Source organism: Mycetomoellerius zeteki, unplaced genomic scaffold (assembly GCF_001594055.1).
Source record: "Mycetomoellerius zeteki isolate Tzet28-1 unplaced genomic scaffold, Tzet1.0 scaffold135, whole genome shotgun sequence".
Lineage (NCBI taxonomy): Eukaryota > Metazoa > Arthropoda > Insecta > Hymenoptera > Formicidae > Mycetomoellerius > Mycetomoellerius zeteki.
The window spans coordinates 4,875,712-4,893,749 of NW_017256287.1; the positions used below are offsets into that span (position 1 = coordinate 4,875,712).

General features: G+C 31.7%; 5 protein-coding genes across 10 annotated transcripts; 2 read left to right on the forward strand and 3 right to left on the reverse strand.

Moving 5' to 3' along the window:
* Positions 1–390: 390 nt before the first annotated feature.
* LOC108731714 (heat shock factor-binding protein 1) lies at positions 391–1,952 on the forward strand. Of its 3 annotated transcripts, none has more exons than XR_001937036.1 (4): positions 391–735; positions 829–895; positions 1,550–1,734; positions 1,825–1,952. XR_001937036.1 is itself a non-coding variant. In XM_018462189.1 (4 exons), the coding sequence occupies exons 1-4, from the start codon at positions 637–639 to the stop codon at positions 1,830–1,832; spliced, it is 252 nt and encodes an 83-aa protein (XP_018317691.1). In that variant the 5' UTR covers positions 391–636; the 3' UTR covers positions 1,833–1,946. The 3 variants fall into 3 exon arrangements, 2 of the variants coding, with proteins under 2 accessions (XP_018317691.1, XP_018317690.1); XM_018462189.1 differs by having other exon boundaries at positions 1,550–1,627; positions 1,825–1,946; XM_018462188.1 differs by lacking the exon at positions 1,825–1,952 and having other exon boundaries at positions 1,550–1,791.
* On the reverse strand, positions 1,952–4,457 carry Fam92 (CBY1 interacting BAR domain containing protein Fam92). Of its 4 annotated transcripts, XM_018462184.1 has the most exons (9): positions 4,338–4,457; positions 4,126–4,227; positions 3,878–4,006; positions 3,317–3,497; positions 2,872–3,096; positions 2,688–2,720; positions 2,389–2,550; positions 2,216–2,320; positions 1,952–2,146 (listed from the first exon to the last, which is right to left on the reverse strand). In XM_018462184.1, exons 1-9 carry the CDS (start codon positions 4,367–4,369, stop codon positions 2,006–2,008), a joined length of 1,110 nt encoding a protein of 369 aa, XP_018317686.1. In that variant the 5' UTR covers positions 4,370–4,457; the 3' UTR covers positions 1,952–2,005. The 4 variants fall into 4 exon arrangements, with proteins under 4 accessions (XP_018317686.1, XP_018317687.1, XP_018317688.1 ...); XM_018462185.1 differs by lacking the exon at positions 2,688–2,720 and having other exon boundaries at positions 4,338–4,455; XM_018462186.1 differs by having other exon boundaries at positions 2,069–2,320; positions 4,338–4,454.
* A 959-nt stretch (positions 4,458–5,416) lies between these two features.
* On the reverse strand, positions 5,417–7,486 carry Sergef (secretion regulating guanine nucleotide exchange factor). Its single transcript, XM_018462183.1, has 5 exons — positions 7,367–7,486; positions 6,582–7,152; positions 6,024–6,275; positions 5,780–5,944; positions 5,417–5,638 (listed from the first exon to the last, which is right to left on the reverse strand). The coding sequence occupies exons 1-5, from the start codon at positions 7,421–7,423 to the stop codon at positions 5,469–5,471; spliced, it is 1,215 nt and encodes a 404-aa protein (XP_018317685.1). The 5' UTR covers positions 7,424–7,486; the 3' UTR covers positions 5,417–5,468.
* A 768-nt stretch (positions 7,487–8,254) lies between these two features.
* On the forward strand, positions 8,255–10,565 carry Cdc23 (cell division cycle protein 23). Its single transcript, XM_018462182.1, has 7 exons — positions 8,255–8,355; positions 8,436–9,091; positions 9,306–9,485; positions 9,579–9,743; positions 9,818–10,064; positions 10,130–10,394; positions 10,454–10,565. The coding sequence occupies exons 1-7, from the start codon at positions 8,255–8,257 to the stop codon at positions 10,562–10,564; spliced, it is 1,725 nt and encodes a 574-aa protein (XP_018317684.1). The 3' UTR covers position 10,565.
* Positions 10,566–11,019: 454 nt separating this feature from the next.
* LOC108731709 (Kinesin-like protein at 61F) lies at positions 11,020–16,753 on the reverse strand. Its single transcript, XM_018462181.1, has 16 exons — positions 16,529–16,753; positions 16,133–16,280; positions 15,876–16,025; positions 15,295–15,455; positions 15,082–15,231; positions 14,771–15,007; positions 14,255–14,630; positions 13,895–14,166; positions 13,283–13,422; positions 13,096–13,214; positions 12,676–13,029; positions 12,329–12,556; positions 12,056–12,235; positions 11,755–11,974; positions 11,292–11,413; positions 11,020–11,203 (listed from the first exon to the last, which is right to left on the reverse strand). The coding sequence occupies exons 1-16, from the start codon at positions 16,591–16,593 to the stop codon at positions 11,147–11,149; spliced, it is 2,979 nt and encodes a 992-aa protein (XP_018317683.1). The 5' UTR covers positions 16,594–16,753; the 3' UTR covers positions 11,020–11,146.
* Between the last annotated feature and the right edge of the window lie 1,285 nt (positions 16,754–18,038).

Here is an 18,038-nt window from a genome sequence, read left to right on the forward strand (position 1 = left end):
AAAAATCGAGTAAAAATCAATTCCTTATTTTAGTCTTAAAAATTACTCCGAGATTTATTTTCTTTGGACAAATGATGACATACATATATTATTATTAATTGTTCTAAAATTCATTCGAAACTTTTGTATTCATCCAAAAGATTTTTTAAATAGTTGTAAACAATAAAAATACAGTACAACAACTAGTAACGATAGCCATGCAGAATTATTATCTTTTTTTAGAGTTTTGATAAAAAAACATTTTTTTACTGTACAAATTGGTGTTCAATTTATTGAGTTTTTACTTCTAACTATAAATAAAAACCTTGGTTTTTTAAATTTCTAATTAAAGAAAAAAGTTGCAATAAAATTTGCACGAGAAGTAACATTTGAAAAATCAATTTCCGGGTTTCCACGTCGTTTATTACCAGCGTCCCGTCGACGTCGTTGGGGATCGAACCGAGTACGTTGTTGGATCAATCGACAGTGCTTGGCACTGATCGACACCAAAGACAGCGAGCGACAGCACGCCGAGGTCGCCGAGCCGAGCATTAGAGGGTAGATAAGGGAGGATCTAGGAGGATCCATTGCGTTGGACCGGACCGGACGAGCCGAGCTTTAACCCTCGTTTCCTCCCCTCCGGTTAAAGCGTCGAGGATGGCCGATGTCAAACAAGATCACAAGGGCGAGGACGTTGACAGCTATGGAATGGGCAACAGCGCCGACCCGAAGAACATGCAGGAGCTGACGCAATACGTGAGTCCGCGTATTTACGCACAGGATGACGATGACGCATCCAGGGACGATCCGTCGCGACGCGATCCTGACGCTACGTTGACTCCTTTGCAGGTGCAAACGCTGTTGCAGAACATGCAGGACAAGTTTCAAACCATGTCTGACCAGATCATAGGAAGAAATATCCTTTTTCTCATGCTTAACCTAAAACGGTGCTGCAGCTGTTGAAGCGGCATTTGTGGAAAAATCTGTGTTGACATTTGATCGTACAGTATCATGTAACTGGTTGTCTGTCGTATTAATTGCGTCAAGTTTTTTACTGTATTGCCAAGTAGATTATTTATCTCTGAACGTAAGTAGTAAAAAACAATAGCTGTTTTTGTTGCTATTAATTTTGTGAGTCATGCTTTAATTTCAATAATTAGGAAGGCAACTTTATGTCTATGTGACTTCAAAATTTTGTGGCATACGCTTTTATATTCCAACTAGTTGTTTATAAAAGATTAAATAAATGTGTTCTTTTTAGCTGAATTTCTTGTATGTTCATTTTCTTTTTTTTCACGTTGATAAAAAAGAAAAGATAAGCTGTTCAAGAAAAAGTTTAGCTAAAAAGAACCTGATATATATATTGTTTGTATGTAAATATTCTGAGCTATATTTATTTTTTAACTATGCATGCCATCCTTTATTTGATTATTAATTGAATTAAATGTTATACGAGCTAACGTATATTTATTTATTATAGTATTAATCATAAAAGTTGACATATATTTATTTATAGTATTAATAATTTCTACAAATATATAATTGTTGTAAGATCCTTAATAAGAAATACTAGATGAAATGGGTAACAGAATAGACGACTTGGAGAAGAATATCGCAGACCTAATGACACAAGCAGGAGTCGAAGGAGGTGATAAATAAGCTCATTCTTTCTTCAATGCACTCGTCTATAAGTATAACGACTTATCTAAAGTATCGCTATACTTTATCATCATGGAAAAAAATTGTATACTGATAGTGAGATACCCATCCTTTTGTTACAATACAGAAAATAAACTTACACTTTTTTAGAAATATATTTTGATATTATTTCAATTCTCGTTTCAGATAACTGAGATATCGACTAAACCGATATAACAATTAGGTTACTCAACTTCAGTGGAATGCGGGTTACATTGATTCTTATATTATTTTTAATGAAGTTTCTCTTATCTTTTTAAAACAATGTTGGGCATCTACATGAACTTAAATTAATACAAATAAGCATTATGCAAGTGTAAGAAAATGTTTACTTTGTTTGATTCAATCTGTAAGGTATGCGATATATTATAGATGACATTAAAGACTTCTGACATGTAGGAATTGCTGGGACGGGTTTGAGAATGAAGCGTTTCTTTACTTTGTATCCAGCGTGTCTTGACACTCTTTTCTAAAAAGATAAAAATGCAAAATATTAAAAGGATGATTAAAATTACATAGATTTCTGCCTAGTTCTCACAGGCTTCTCTCGAATTGATTCTGATTCCGTTTCTTCTGTGCTGTCTGGATATTCTTCAACTTGAACCGACTCGGAAGAGTTTGTGTATGCAGTTCGTATAGAATCCTAAAATTTGTTATATTAAAATCCAAAAATAAAAACTACAGCGATACGTATTCGAATTTTGTACTTACAGCAGATTCGGTTCCTCGATTAGCTAATTTCTGTGACGCCGAAGGCGAAGATGCGAATCGAGTGGCTAAGTTCGTTAATGAGTAAGCCTGTCGAAATGAAGTTCTGCCCACAGTATCTAATCTTGCCACGGAATCGGGAACTCGTAATGTGTCTCGAAATTCCTAAATACAGAAGTAGTACTTTATTTGGATAATGATTACGAGATTGCATCAGCATTTAACAGTAAAGGTAATATTGAAATGTTAAGTGTCTTTCTCATTAAATCGTAATAACAAATATCAATTTGAAGCAAGTTTACCCCGTTCATTTCTCCTCTCGCGTTTTGAAAGTCCTGCATGTTGAAGGATAAACAATATTGACCACACTTGTCATACAAGTATCAATACAGTTACAATACATATTTTATAAATATAATTCTTTTTCAACTTTAACTAGCTAGACATGATTTAAAAAAAAAATTGAAATTAGATCTTCTACCTCACCTCAATATCTTTAATTTCGTCAATAGCTGCAACATCTTGATATGCTTTGGTCAGAAGCTCAAGGGCCTTTGTGTGAAAGCTCAATTCGACAGTGACAAAATCTAAAAGTATGGACTTCAAATCGTGCAACTTTCGTCGTTCGAATGAGTCGATTTGTTCCTCCAGTCCTTTTACTACTCGGGATACTTCGATGGACGCTTTCGTCAGCTCCGATTCAGCTTGAGACTGATATTCTTTTTCAGTTAAAGATTTATAACGTAAGATAACGAGATATTCTTGAAACGACAAACTAGTTATATCGCTTTAAAATTATTTTATTAATATTAATATCTTGTTCTTAATTATTAATTTAATGTTTTGTTTTATTGTTACGAAAGGTCTAGAATTAATTAAGTTATAATTAAAATTAACTGATGTTGAAATAAATGTTTAATTATAAGGATACTATCATTTGACGATTTCTGGGGTTTCTTTCTCGAACTTTGTCCAAATGTTTTCGTCTTGTAAGTTCTCTGTCGCGTGCTGCAAACGTGTTTTTTACATCGTCGCGGGCATGTTTGCAAATCATTGCGTATTGCGAAAGAGGTACAATCACCTTGGCATCCAATCTTTGTACTTCTGCATCTCTGTAGAGCAGATCGATAATTTTAGAAGTGAAAGTAGGTATAAATCAAAATAATGTTAAAGTAAAAGATAAAACATACAACGCAATTAAAATAGCATAGGTAAATCAAACGAAGATTATTTAAAAGATTATTTAAAGGATTTCTAATAATCTCTCTCTTTCGCATTCGATAAGGAATAAAAAGCTATGATTTAATAAAAAAAAATAAAGATTTTTTTTTATTTTATTGTGTGAATGAAGATGGTAACGCTATAATTTTTTATTTTTTAGTTATATATGCCAATATTGAATGTAAAAATTATTTACACAAAAAAGTTAACATTTTTTATACATTATGAAGAAAACTATTAAAGAAAATTATTTGAAACAAACTAGTTTTACCTATAATCACCGATGACTGATAATGTTGCGGAAAAATTCGCTAGTCCGGTGCTCATTGATCGATTTATGACTTCCGAATCTGCGTAAGTTTGTATCATTTTAGCCACTTCATCGCTTTTATCACGCAATCTGAAAAAATAAATTAGTAAATAGCGAACAAAACGGAGCACATTGTTGTCAAAACAATAGAGAATAAGAATATGTCACTAAGGAAAAATAATCGATATGGTTGTTGGTCGGAGGAGCACCTGGCAGCTTTTCTGGTGAACGCTGCGAATATTGAGCATAGCTCGGCGAAATGTTTTTCCACGCCCGTTATGCGATCTTGTACAAACTTCGCTTCTTGCTCACTAGCAAATAAAATAGACATTTAATTTAAGGTTTGTTTACGATTTGTTTATGATATGTCAAATGGCGACAAAAAATTAAAAAGAAACCGTACGTTTTCGGTTTAACTTACTACAAGCTGCTTTGAGAACGTGATCGAAGCATCTTTCTATAAGTGTTCTTTAAAAAAATAATCCAACGCGAACTATTTTATGTCAGGTTCCTTTGCCGCGGTAATATCTCGCGAAGCGAAGGGAACAAATGTCTATCTATTGTTTCCTTTCCAGTACGCTTCGTTGACAGTTGCCTACTGACAGGTGGTAAATTGCCGCAGGTGAAGTTATATACGCATTTTCTATACTGCCTTCGGGCTAACTATGCAAGAGATTGATTATGAATTTCTGATCGTCTCACGAAAGATTGATTCATATCTGATCTATTTATTATAACTTTTCTCATTTCTGTTTCGCGGCTGTAATACAATCATTTTTATTATTCTCTTGATAAAGATTTGTACATTTCATGACTCTCCTGTTTTGTCTATATACCCTGGCGGAAAAAAATTTTTACGAAAAAGTACAGAAAAACTATATAGATTGAGACAAAATCTTAGAAATTCTTAGTTTTTCTCATAGATATTCGTAATGAGATGTAGAGTGACGTTGTTTGAAGGCGGGGGATTTCTAGGTTTTTCAAAGAAACAATGCCGTTTTACGTCCCACTACGAATATCTATGAAAAACTAATAATTTCTAAGATCTTGTCTCAACCTATGTAGTTTTTCGTAAAACTTCTCCGCCAGGGTAACAAAAAACATATCGCTTTTACGCATTTACATTTAGGCTGGGTTGTTTCACCTTTCGGTAAACTTTAGCTCACTGTCTTACTCTCTTATGATATTATTCTTTTGTTTATCCAGTAGTAGATAAATTATAGTTTATCCGAAGATGGAACAATTAGCCCTTATTCTTTATATTAGAAAAATAAAACTAATAGTTAAATATCATATAAAAATATTGTTTTTATGCATTTATATTTAATCTTTATATTAGAAAATGAAACTTACGTTATATCTACTTTATATAAAATGTAGAAGATGAATACGGAATTCTGTGTAATTGATTTTACTTACCTTTGTCTTATAATACTGCAATAAAATAACGAATTGACCAACAATATCAAGATATATTTATAAAAATACTTTATTGCAGGTACATGATTTAATATTTAATAAATAACAAATTTGCAATAATATAATATCGCAATTAGCTAGTGTCTTTTATCACAGCGAATGAATGTCCTGCGCCAGCACCCACGAGAACAGCAACGGACTTAGATGGCACTGGAAGAAATTTTGGCTGTAAAACATTCTCCGTTTTTCCGTTACCACAGTTTCCATGCTCGTTCCAGCCCCAGCACAGCACTGCTCCATTATCTGTTAAATTAAATTATTTCTTATGACATATATAATAAAATATTTTTAAATATACATTCTCAATTATATAAAATTGTAATTATTTGCCGCGTCTTTTATTTTTTTAGCATTTGCACATTTTTATCGCATATAATAATTTACCGGTTAAGGCAATATTATGCTCCGATCCAACTGAAAGTTGAACGATTTTCGGGATGTGTTCAATACACTGAAGTCTCTCTTCCATAAAAATTCCATCCTGTGGTTTCAATAAAGAACGGCCTAATTGACCATAATCATTTCTTCCCCACGAAAAAATAATACCGTCTGAAATTATATGTGTATTTTAATATGTAAACAGTTCAATATATGTAGCAAAAACACAAAGTGAATTTAGTTTACTTACTGCTCAAAATATTTATGTGGCTCCAGCCTGTATGAATTTGAATTGGTACATCGTGTTGTATGCCAGAGAGTAGAATACATAAAGGTTGCGATATTCGTATTTCAGAAGATGTTTTTGGAAAAAATCCCAGCTGTCCATGCTTGTTATCACCAAAGACATATATATTATATGTTTGTCTTTTTGTTAGGACAATAGTATGATACTGACCACAGGTAACATTTTCCACGTTTCCTTGCATTGTCCGTTCTGTAACTGTTCACCTGTGTTTTAATTAAATGGAAATATTTTCATTTTCTTATAATGAAATGTATTTTCAATAGAACAGTTGTCGACTATTTAAGTTATAAGTGATGAAATAAATGATTTAAAATGTATAAAATTCAATCCATAAGAGTGATAAGTAAATATTGAAACTATAAATACACTATAAAATAATAGTACATATAATAAAAAATATATTAATAGATATTCGAGGAAATTTAATGTCTTCAGAATTTTTTAATTTATACATTTATTTTTACAGAAAAAAAATTATTCAAAGTATGATTTGTTATATACCTTTGGTGAATGCACCAAGAAGACTATAAAGCTTCATGGTTTCTGGATTAATCAAACCCAATTGTCCCCTATTATTTGATCCACAAACATAGAGCTCATGGTTCTCTGTTGCTACGGCGGTATGTCGCAGACCCATTGAAACATTCTTTATTTTCTCGCCAAATGAAATTTTGCGGGGATGAGGTATTGAAAGATAAACTGAAGGATCCAAACCTAATTGTCCATAACGATTGGAACCCCATACATATAACTCGCCATTCCTTGTTAATGCTGCGGAACTGTCCCATCCACAGCAGACATCAATCACTATTTCATGTTCAAGAGCACATATCCTTTGAAACATCAGAATATTTTCTTGCTCGATGTTGGTGTTTCCAGCTTGCCCTTTGTTGTTCAGTCCACAGGAATAAACACGACCATTTGTGTCTAAAATCAGGGTGTGTCCAGCACCACCGACAATTTTCCTGATGAGTTCTGGCCTCAGGGAACATCTGGATAAATCAACTTCTTGAGGTAGAATAAATTGCTCGGATAATAAACCTTGTCCTAGTTGACCGTGGGAATTTGCACCCTGTAAAGTATACCCAAGATTTTTCAGATTCTTTTTAAATCTGCTATAGATTTACATTTTGAAAGTTTAGCTATTTTAATTTTTTACTACTAATTTTTGCTTTCACTCAGCATGCGTATTCAGAAAATCTGATCTCACGAAGTGTGTACACGCACGATAAAAGTTTTCGTCAAATAACGTGACAATCTAGATGTTTTATTTATAATTATCTTACCCATGAAATCAAACGATACGTAGACATTATATTTGAATTATATTCTTTATTAAACATTTTCTTTCTTATAATTCAGAATATATTTTCTTTCTTTGCATTACTCCACGTGACGACATTCTATATCCGCATATTTATAAAATGTGACAAATGCGTCATTTGGAACAGGCAGGTGCTCATGAAAATCTCCAATTACAACAGCTTAGCGCAAAAGTCTTTCTTGGTCGATGAAATATCCAATACATATTTTGCTAAATAATTTCTTGTTATTCAGCAAAAATAATATGCTATTTTTTTGTTTATGCATTTAAATAGTTTCATGTGCAGCAGCCTTTAGTAAGTTCCATGCACGAATATTTGTGTTAGATTAATGGTGCGTTCGGGAAGACGCTAATAGCGCTATTCTGTCATTCTATCTTCGTTGTTTATTAAACGTAAAACAAGGATAGAATGACACAATAGCGCTAATAGCGTCTCCCTGAACGCACCTTAAGGCTGCGGGCCTCTTGACGCTACAAACGCTTCGAAGCGTTTGAGCGACCAATCAGAACAAAAAATTTTACGAATTGACTAATCAAAGACTGTTCCAAAATTGACTGCCAGTACTGAAAATCTATAGTGCACGTAACATAAACTGTAGCATTTTCTGTGCTGGCAGTAAATTTGGAACATAGCCAAAGAATGCTTCGAAGCGTTTGTAACGTCAAGTGGACCGCAGCCTAATGCTGGATTCACACTGCATATGATTGTAAACAAATATGCCGGCATACAAGCAAGTTGCATTAAGAAATGTAGATTAATTAAATAAGAATTTATTTCTGGCTGTGTAACATTAAATGTTATTATTTTTGTAAGTGACGTAACGTAGAAGAATCAATTAAGCTGAGCAAAATGCAGGAATCCGTGAAGTTCAATCTTAAAGAGGTTAAATTGGATCTTCTGCATGCAATACACGAATGCTCCCAGCGTGGTTTGCTGCACACTACCAAATGGTGAATTTTTGCTTGAGTAAATATATTACAGTCCTTTGTGTACACTTTTAGGATTCCACACTCATGTCTCTTTGTTATAGGTTAGCGGAATTAAATTATTCATTGAAAAATGTAGATATAGATGATTTGACTATACATGCCAAGGTACCAGAGATCAGTGAAGCAGAAGATATCTATACCTTGGCTAAAACATACTTTGATTTAAAGGAATACGATAGAGCGGCTTATTTCACAATGGACTGCGTAAGTCCTAAGATTAGATTTCTACATTTGTATTCACGTTATTTATCAGGGGAGAAAAAGAAGATAGACGACATGACGGATGTGCCACCGGATCCTCTGAAGAACGAGACTCTAAAGTACCTTTGTGCCGATTTAAGATCGGATCATTTGGCATCGAAGCTAGATGGTTATGGACTATATCTTTTTGGTGTAACATTGAAGAAGCTACAACTCATTAGAGAGGCGACAGATGTTCTAGTAGAATCTATTCATAAGGAGCCTATGCATTGGGGTGCATGGTTAGAGCTGGCTGCATTAATCACAGACAGGGAGAAGCTGGAGAGCTTATGCCTTCCTAATCATTGGATGAAATATTTTTTTATGGCACACATGTACTTAGAATTACAGCTCATAGATGAAGGCTTAGCATTATATTGTCAATTGCAATCAATGGGTTTTCAGAAAAATGGTTATGTTTTAGCTCAAACTGCAATTGCAGTGCATTACAGAAGAGGCGAGTTAGCGAATTCAATATTTAGAATAAACAACTGTTTATAATCTTTATTGAAATATTTTGAATTAATCTTCTTTCTTGATTATATAAATTGATTTTAGAATTTAGTTAAATCTATCACATGTTCATAATTATTTGAAATATATTTCTTCTAAATAATATTCTAATAATAAGCAATAAGTTGCTTGAATATCATAAAAATTTTTTATTTTAGATGTTGATAATGCAATAGAAACTTTCAAAAGAATAATAGATGAAGATCCATATTGCCTTGATAACATGGATACTTATTCGAATTTACTTTACGTGAAAGAAATGAAAGTTGAATTAGCAGATTTGGCGCACAGGGCTACTGAGATAGATAAATACAGATTAGAGACTTGTTGTATAGTTGGTAAGTATTAATTGTACATGTCTTTGAAAAGCACACTTTCATATTTAAGGAAAATACACTTTAAGAAATATTTAAAAAATAATGCCCTTTTAGGAAATTATTACAGCTTAAGAGCTGATCATCAAAAAGCAGTGATGTATTTTCACAGAGCATTAAAAATGAATCCTCAATATTTATCAGCTTGGACATTGTTAGGTCATGAATTTATGGAAATGAAAAATACCAATGGTGCTATTCATAGTTATAGACAGGCGATTGGTAAATTCTTTGAACATTTTTTGTTTGCATCGGCAACATATCACATCTTTCATTTATATTTTTCAACTTGCTAGAGGTGAACAGACGAGACTATAGAGCATGGTATGGTTTGGGTCAGACGTACGAAATTTTGAAAATGCCATTTTATGGACTATATTATTATAAACAAGCTCAGCTTTTAAGGCCCCATGATAGTAGGATGGTTCTAGCCTTGGGCGAAGCATATGAAAAGCAGGATAAAATTCAAGACGCACTCAAATGTTATTACAAGGCATGCAATGTAGGCGATATAGAAGGAATGGCACTCTTAAAATTAGCAACGTATGTATCCGATATGTAGTATTAAAATGACAGAAATAATATATGTATATTTTGTTTTGCCACAGACTGTACGAGAAATTAGGAGAACACGATCATGCAGCGGCAGCTTATACAGATTTTGTAATGGACGAATTTCGAAGTGTCGATAGAACAGAACTGAGTCATGCATATAAATATCTCACACAGTATCACTTAAAGAAGGAACAATTGGATCAAGCTAATCACTATGCACAGAAGTGCCTTCAGTTTGATGAAACAAAAGAGGAAGCAAAGGTGCTGTTACGAACTATCGCTGAAAAAAGAGTGAAAGTAGAAGAAACTTCTATGGTGGTAAGTAACATTATTTACTAATAATTAGCAAAACAATTGAATTTCGTTAATTTTTCCAGGTGGATGATATGAACGAAACGGATCCTGTGATTGAGCAAAGAACGCGAACGGATGCAACACCTGGAAGTCAACTATCGCCAATGAATCTTTCGTTCACACCTACACCATAAATAAAACGAATATTTTCCGTTCATAGTATATAATTTTAATGCTTGTAATTCTGTATATAAATACAAAGGATTCATTTTTTTGTATTATATATTTTTTTTCCTACATAATGTTAAAATTTCTCGAGATTTTCATATCTTCATGTGTTAAGTACAAGTGGCTGTAATTGTAATTAATTATTGGATAGCATATGTATATATAAATTATAAAAAATCAAAATTGCAAAATTCAATTTTTTTCTCTGGTCGGAAAAAATCCATAAGTGGTTATTAAATTCAATACCAATTCAATCCGAATACTTACAATGTTTATTTATGTTTATTACAAAAATTAATTGTGCAGTCAATTCATGTGTTAATATTTAACTTATATACTAATATTAAGAATAAATCTTTTATCGATACCTTTATAATATATTGCAATAGATTTGTATGAATTATGTCCTGTCGAAGATTTATTTAGAATTCCATTAATTACATTCTATCATTGTAAGAAAATATCCTTATATAGATCTAATGTATATAATTAATGTATATAATTCTTATTGTTAAGTATAAAATGCAACTGATTACCAGTTGAAGTATTTAATTTGCATTTGGACATTTTTTTTTCGGCGAGTTATTATTGACCAATATTGTTTCCTGTAAATACATAACATATATTCATATATTTTCAATAATCCCTACAATTTATTCTTTAGCAATATGTAATTTCGGAATTTATATTTACTTCATCATCGGAACATTCGAGGTAATTTCTTGTTTCTCTAAATCGCTGAATAATTCGTTCATGTGGCGAAGTTGCAATAAGGTGTCGTGGATATTGATATTCTTTTCTTGCTGGCGTTAAACCTAAAAAGAAATGTTAAATGAATTTTCAAGTCTGTTTTTTGTTACTGCACCAGATTGCAATAAAACTTTCGATAAAACGGGTTCGATTTCCGGCAGAACCAATTTTCATACGCTTGTATCTCCTCTCGGAAGGCAATGGCAAACCATCGAGAGTATCTTTGTCAAGAGCATTTCTCTAATAAAAATTTCGTCGTTCGGAATCGACGTTAAACTGTAGGTTCCATACGACTGTGTACAACGCTGGTGGTGCCAGCGTGCGCACCACAGGCATATGAGAAATCACCACACTCAATACGCCATGAGCAATAGGACTGAGATGATGATAAAAATTAGAGATTTACCTGTAGGTGTATCATGCCGTAAATCTTCAAGGAATTTGCCAATTTTTTCTTGTATTAAATGCATTTCTGTAAGTGTTTTGTCATTCCAGACAGATGAATGTTTACTTTGACTTGCAAGCTTATCATTCAGTTCTATGGACATTTGTAGATTTTTCTCTTTTAATTCTTCCGCAAGCTTTTTGTGATCATGACTTCTTTGTACTAGTGTATCATACATATTCTGTAAGAGAAACAATTAGATATATGTATTATCTCTATACATGTACAAAATAATTTTAATGTATACACAAAATAGATTTACTTTGATAGATTCAATAGAAGAAGAATCATCTTTCTTCAATTTTTGTTTCATTTGTGTCGTATTACTTTCGACATGTAGTTCATTCCGTACTAGTACATCGCAGTGATTATTTAAGTCAATTTGAAGTTCGTTAGTCAAATTACGGCTATGTTTTACAATTTGCTCTGCTAATGTCCAATTCTACAGAATAAAAGATACAGAATTAGTATATTATCTTGTTCATATTATTTTAAGTATTTAATAATTTGAAAATTAATGAAAGTTAAATGTTACCTTTTCCGTGTTAGATACAACATCGTTTTTGAGTATATTTATACCATTCTGAATTTCTTGTTGCAGAGTCTCACTACTTTCAACAGTCTTTTGGCAGTTATTGAGAATATCATTAGTTGTACTGCTGCAAACTTCATTAACATGATTTAAGGTAGCACATGCAGTGGAATAATTCTCATTCATGTTTTCATTTAACTTGTTAAATTGTAGCCATAGACTTTCAAATGACTGTAAAATAAGGACAATATATATAATTTGAATAAAATTATTAAAATATCAATCAAAAAATAAACAAAAATGTTATTTAAAAAATAGCATCAGATAACAGAATTATTACTAAATCATACCTTTTTAAATCTTTCTTGATCTTCCATGATTTTATCATCACCTTGACGAATAGTTTGTACATTCTGTCTTATCATATCTATATTTTTATGTAAATTATCACGTTCTTGCAACTTGTTATTACAAAGTTGTCTTGTAGATTCATTTGTATATGCCAATAATTCATCAAACTTCTGAGATACGTTATCATTTAAACGACGTAAGTTCTTTACAATTTCCATATTATTAACTTCTATCAAATCATTAACTTTTGATGTTAGTTTTAGGGATATGTCATTCAAAGATTTACGTTCATGTTGAGTCATATCAGATGAATGTGCCATTTCTGTGTCTAGCCACTCATGATAGTGTTTGTACTAAAGAGAAATTTTTATTATATACATTTTTTTTTGTTGTATTTTATATATGTAAATAATACTTACCGAATTATGTATATTATTCATGATTTCATCTGTTGCTAACTTTTGTTTATTAACAATATCATTCGACATATGGTAGATTAGTGCATGAATATCTTTTTTAAATAGTTCCATTTGTGAATCTGTAAAAATATCTGTATAATGTACGTATCCCACATTTATCAAGTGTGTCCTGATAATTTTTACTTACCAATGTTACTATTCATAGAAGTGCAAAAATCTATAAATCCTCGTGTATTAACTGTAACATTATTTTCCATATCTTGAAATTGTTTTGAAATATTACTTCGGAACTGATGACTGATATGTTCGTTTTCTTGTTCCAATTGTCTATGAACATGTATTTTTAAATGTATTTTTTTAAATGACCTAATTTTAAGATTTTTTAAATGATATAATGCTATCATATTATTCAAGAAATATTAATCTATATCACAAAATATTAATGCTTAATAATATAATAAATTTTGAGAGCGAGCGTAGCAGAGCAGACAGCGCACTGGTCTGCTATGCTAGAGATCCCGAGTTCGATTCGCGCCAGAATCAAAAATATTTTCATACGCTCGTATCTCCTCTCAGAAGACACTGGCAAATCACTGAGAGTATCTTTGCTTAAGAGCACTTCTCTAATAAAAATTTCGTTGTTCGGAATCGATGTTTCGAAACTGTAGGTCCCAAATGACTGTGTAGAACCAGCATGCACACCACAGGCATATGAGAAAAGTCATCACGCTCGGCCACAAGCAATAGGACTGAGATGATGATGAATATAATAAATAAATATGAAAAATAATGTAGTTACCTCTTATAATAAATTTTATCTTGAAGCTTATTTACATCGATTGTCGCCGCATCCGCTACATCCAAGAGTGTTTGTGCTTGCGATAAAAGCTGTTTTTCTGCAGATACATGTTTTTCTACTATGTGACATTGTTCTTCTTTTTCACGTTCTGTCATTTGTAAAAGAGCTTCGGTCGATTTTAAAATATGTGTAGTGCATTCTAATTGTTCTTCGGTTTTATGCAGATAATTAGTTTGTGCGACATGTTCCTCTTCTAAATCATTAAATATTTCCTAAACAAAAATAAAATTTAGGATAAGTATTAATTACTTAATAGTGTTTATACTATAATAAAATAGAAATTAATCATTGTGTAATTACTTCCTTAGCATCCATAGTTTCTTTAAGTACTTTGATGTGTGCTATTTTTTCTTCAATTTCCCTGGTTTGATTTTCAATTAATGTTTGCATTTCATTATAATTCTCATGCGCCAAATATACACCATTTCGTTCACGTGCTGCTAACAAGTCTCTTCTAAGTCTCTCAATTTCTTCTGTATACTCTTTAAGCAATGCTCTCTTAGACAATTTCTGATTGATTTCAGGACGATTTGTAATGTTTTTAGCACGATGAGCATAATCTAATGTCGATAAGGTTTCTTCAAGATTTATACTCGCTGGAGACACTGTTGCAATGATTGATGTTTTTGTACGTCCTCCTAATGATTCTTGCAAAAGTCTTGTTAATTTTGATTCCCTGACCAATAAAAAACACAAAAAATAGATTAGATCAATATATTTCACAGATAGATATTTATTAAATTTTAATGTTAATGTAATTTTTAAATTTCTCATATATTCGTATTTATGAAATTATATTACGTAAATTTATGTTACCGATATGGTATATGAGGTGCTCTTTCAACAAGTGCTGTTATAACTCGACCAAGGGTTAATAGTGATTGATTAATATTTCCTGCTTCTCTCGCTCTCCTATCAACTGCACCAGATCTTCCAACATTTTCACTCCCGGCTAAATCTACTAAATTTAATTTTCCCGTCTTTAATAATTCTTCGCCATCCACATTATTCTCTTTTATATGAATAGTAATTGAAAATACTGTATGGGAACGGCTAAAAGGAAAAATATATAAGTAGCGTAAAGTTTTAAAATAAATTACATATTTTTAATTTAAGACAAGAATAACCTTGAATGAGCATTCATTAAAGTTGCAGCTGTTTGTCTTTTCTCCGATCCTTTTTCTAAGATCTTGTAAACTTCATTTTTATTATGTACAGTTACTTCTTCTAATCCGTGAATGATCACTGAACCTTTTCTTGTGGCATCTTCATAAAGCCTAAAGGATTATAAATACTATGCTGATCTAATTTTTATATTTTTTATAAGAATATAATATTACCTTATTTTAGATGCATCATCAGTAGGTGATAATAAATCAAATAATTCTTCATTGTATAACTCAAGAAAGCTAACTCGAACTGTATATTCTTGTGATTCCAACAAACGTAATTCATCAAACAAATGACTCAATGCACGTGGTATAATACCAGCTGTAGTATCCTATAAAAATAAATCTCAATTATACAAGCATACATTACATTATCACATTTATAAGGTACAATAAGATATGAAAGTTAGTTCAAAATTTTATATAAGAAATTATAGAAGATTAGAATATAATTTAAAAGAAAGAAAATTTACAGCTATATATAAAATCATATAGATGTAAATTATTTTATTTCTTTTAGAAGATTATTCTAATCTTCTTTAATTTCTTATATATCAAGCATTGTTGTAATTCAATAATCAGGAAGTTCTATTTATTTCTTTGTATTATAATAAATTTAAAGTTATTCTAAGTTATATATATATGTTATATTCATTATATTGTTTATATTTTTATATATTAAAATTTTATTAGATCTGATGCATAACATTTATTTAACAATACTTAATATATTTTTAAACAATACAACTTACACTTTGCCAATGTAATGATGGATCATTGCTGACACCTTCCATAGTAAATGTTTTTCCAGTTCCAGTTTGGCCATAAGCAAAAACTGTACAATTATATCCAGCCAATACTTCGTCAAGCAAAGGGTTAACAACTGCATTATACACATCTATCTAAAGATTACAATCTTTTTTTTAAAACAAACATTTCTTCAAAGCAACATTTAAGATAAAAAATTTAATTTTTTTATATAATACAAAGAAACATATTTGTCTCATACCTGTTTCGATGCAGGTCCAAATACTTTGTCAAATGTGAATTTTTTTGAATGACTGCCTTGTATCCTTTCATGCACCACTACTTCTTTGTTAGTTGGCAATTCCAATACAGAAATAGATTTTCCAAATTTCTCGCTCTGATTTATTGGCCTATTGAAAAAAATTATTCCATAAAGATAACAGGCCAATATTAACATAGAAAATAAACGTAACAAAAATGAATGTATTAGCTAATATTTATTTAATGGAGAAATTAAAGTTGTTAAACAGGGGGAAACAGATTAAAAAAAAATTTTTAAGACAGAATTTTATAGACCTCTAATTATGCACAGAGTTTCAATTTCCTCAATCACACACGCAATAATGCGTCAGCAACGCAAATAATTATCATCACTTACCTGACACGCACGAAAACCTGTATATGCTGATTCTTCTCTTTCTTCGCGTTACGTGTATCATTCATTTTGGATAATTTGTTGTACAATTATTTCTCACAACGATACAACACGATTAATTACAATTTTACATTCATTAACTGAATGATTCTGCGTTTTATTTCGCGTTCATTTACTGTTTATAAACGCCACACGCCAGCAATTGCCAGAAAACAGCCACACTATCCGTTGAAGAATTTGAATTGAGATGTTTCCCACGATCGCCGCCAGGTGACGACGTACAAATCACTAGTAACTAGATGAATCCAGAAGCACGACCGTTCACTAAGCGCTAAGTGAGACTCTTGTACCTGTTTGGTCTATATTTTTAGCTCTAATGGAATATGCCAATCAGATGCAAGAACTGAGCGCTCTGCGCTTCTGGATGCACCTATTTGGGTGCATTCAATAGGTCTGTTCGCGTTGCATGCAATCCCCAAATATTTTTGCACTTAAAATGGGATAGATATATATTTGACTTTGAAAAGAGAGGAAGCGAAGATGCCGAGTGCCAAAAGTGCAAGCAACACGAACAGACCTAATACTACACTGAGCGATCAGTGAGCTCTTGCATTTGATTGGCATATTCCGTTAGATCTAAAAATATAAACCAAACAGACCTCACTGAATGCTCATAATATTGAATGTACATATGAGTGCCTCAGGCCGGAATCAGACTACGCATTGAAGATTGAGGTTGAAGATTGAAGATTAAAATTTGACCAATGAGGACAAAGAAATTTTAACTCCTATTGTTTTGATTGGTCAAATTTCAATCTTTCAATATTCAATCTCAATATTCGATGCGTAGTCTGATTTTGGCCTTATGGCCCGTTTACAATACACGTAGTAAGCTTGGTTTAATGGTCCATCTACAATACATATAGTAAGCTTGGTTTAAGAAGTAAGAGTAAGAAATTGACCAATCACAGTCGATTATTCTTTTCACAATCGACTGTGATTGGTCAATCTCTTGCTTCTTAAACCAAGCTTACTTCGTATGTTGTAGACGATGCCTTAAATTAAGTTTACTACGTGTATTGTAGACGGACCATCACGTAAACAGATCGTTGCACTCAGTTTTCAGCGCGCTTATTGGTTGATACATACGATGCCACTTTATAAAGCTCGATTTCACAAATGTAGAATTAATTTTAATCTCGACTTTTAACTTACTATTTATCTTTTTCTATTTCCAAGAATTAGAAAAAGATAGAAAATTAAAACCGAAATTAAAGTTAATCTTATATTTGTGGAACCGAACCTAAATATAAAGCTTCAATTCAAATACAGATGTAAAAATAAAATTTACGCTATATTTTATTGATTTTTTATTATGTCCATTGAAAAATAATTCTTATAATTCATGTTATATTCATACATTTATTCACAACATGAAATTTATCAACCTAAATTACCTATTTTAATGAAGATTAACTTCCCAATAAACGACAATAATGGATTGTATTGGATT

Coding starts and splice junctions, on each gene's coding strand:
- LOC108731714 (XM_018462188.1), top strand. CDS start 637: ATGGCCGATGTCAAACAAGATCACAAGGGCGAGGACGTTGACAGCTAT. Junction 736..828: donor TGCAGGAGCTGACGCAATAC/GTGAGTCCGCGT, acceptor ACTCCTTTGCAG/GTGCAAACGCTGTTGCAGAA. Junction 896..1,549: donor TGACCAGATCATAGGAAGAA/ATATCCTTTTTC, acceptor AATAAGAAATAC/TAGATGAAATGGGTAACAGA.
- Fam92 (XM_018462184.1), bottom strand. CDS start 4,369: ATGCTTCGATCACGTTCTCAAAGCAGCTTGTA. Junction 3,498..3,877: donor TCAGTCATCGGTGATTATAG/GTAAAACTAGTT, acceptor TCTGCTCTACAG/AGATGCAGAAGTACAAAGAT. Junction 3,097..3,316: donor CCAGAAATCGTCAAATGATA/GTATCCTTATAA, acceptor AAAGAATATCAG/TCTCAAGCTGAATCGGAGCT.
- Sergef (XM_018462183.1), bottom strand. CDS start 7,423: ATGTTTAATAAAGAATATAATTCAAATATAATGTCTACGTATCGTTTG. Junction 7,153..7,366: donor CGTATCGTTTGATTTCATGG/GTAAGATAATTA, acceptor TATACTTTACAG/GGTGCAAATTCCCACGGTCA. Junction 6,276..6,581: donor TCTTGGTGCATTCACCAAAG/GTATATAACAAA, acceptor ACAGGTGAACAG/TTACAGAACGGACAATGCAA.
- Cdc23 (XM_018462182.1), top strand. CDS start 8,255: ATGCAGGAATCCGTGAAGTTCAATCTTAAAGAGGTTAAATTGGATCTT. Junction 9,744..9,817: donor TAGTTATAGACAGGCGATTG/GTAAATTCTTTG, acceptor TCAACTTGCTAG/AGGTGAACAGACGAGACTAT. Junction 10,395..10,453: donor TAGAAGAAACTTCTATGGTG/GTAAGTAACATT, acceptor TAATTTTTCCAG/GTGGATGATATGAACGAAAC.
- LOC108731709 (XM_018462181.1), bottom strand. CDS start 16,593: ATGAATGATACACGTAACGCGAAGAAAGAGAAGAATCAGCATATACAG. Junction 13,423..13,894: donor GATAAAATTTATTATAAGAG/GTAACTACATTA, acceptor ACATGTTCATAG/ACAATTGGAACAAGAAAACG. Junction 11,414..11,754: donor ACGGCATGATACACCTACAG/GTAAATCTCTAA, acceptor ATTTCTTTTTAG/GTTTAACGCCAGCAAGAAAA.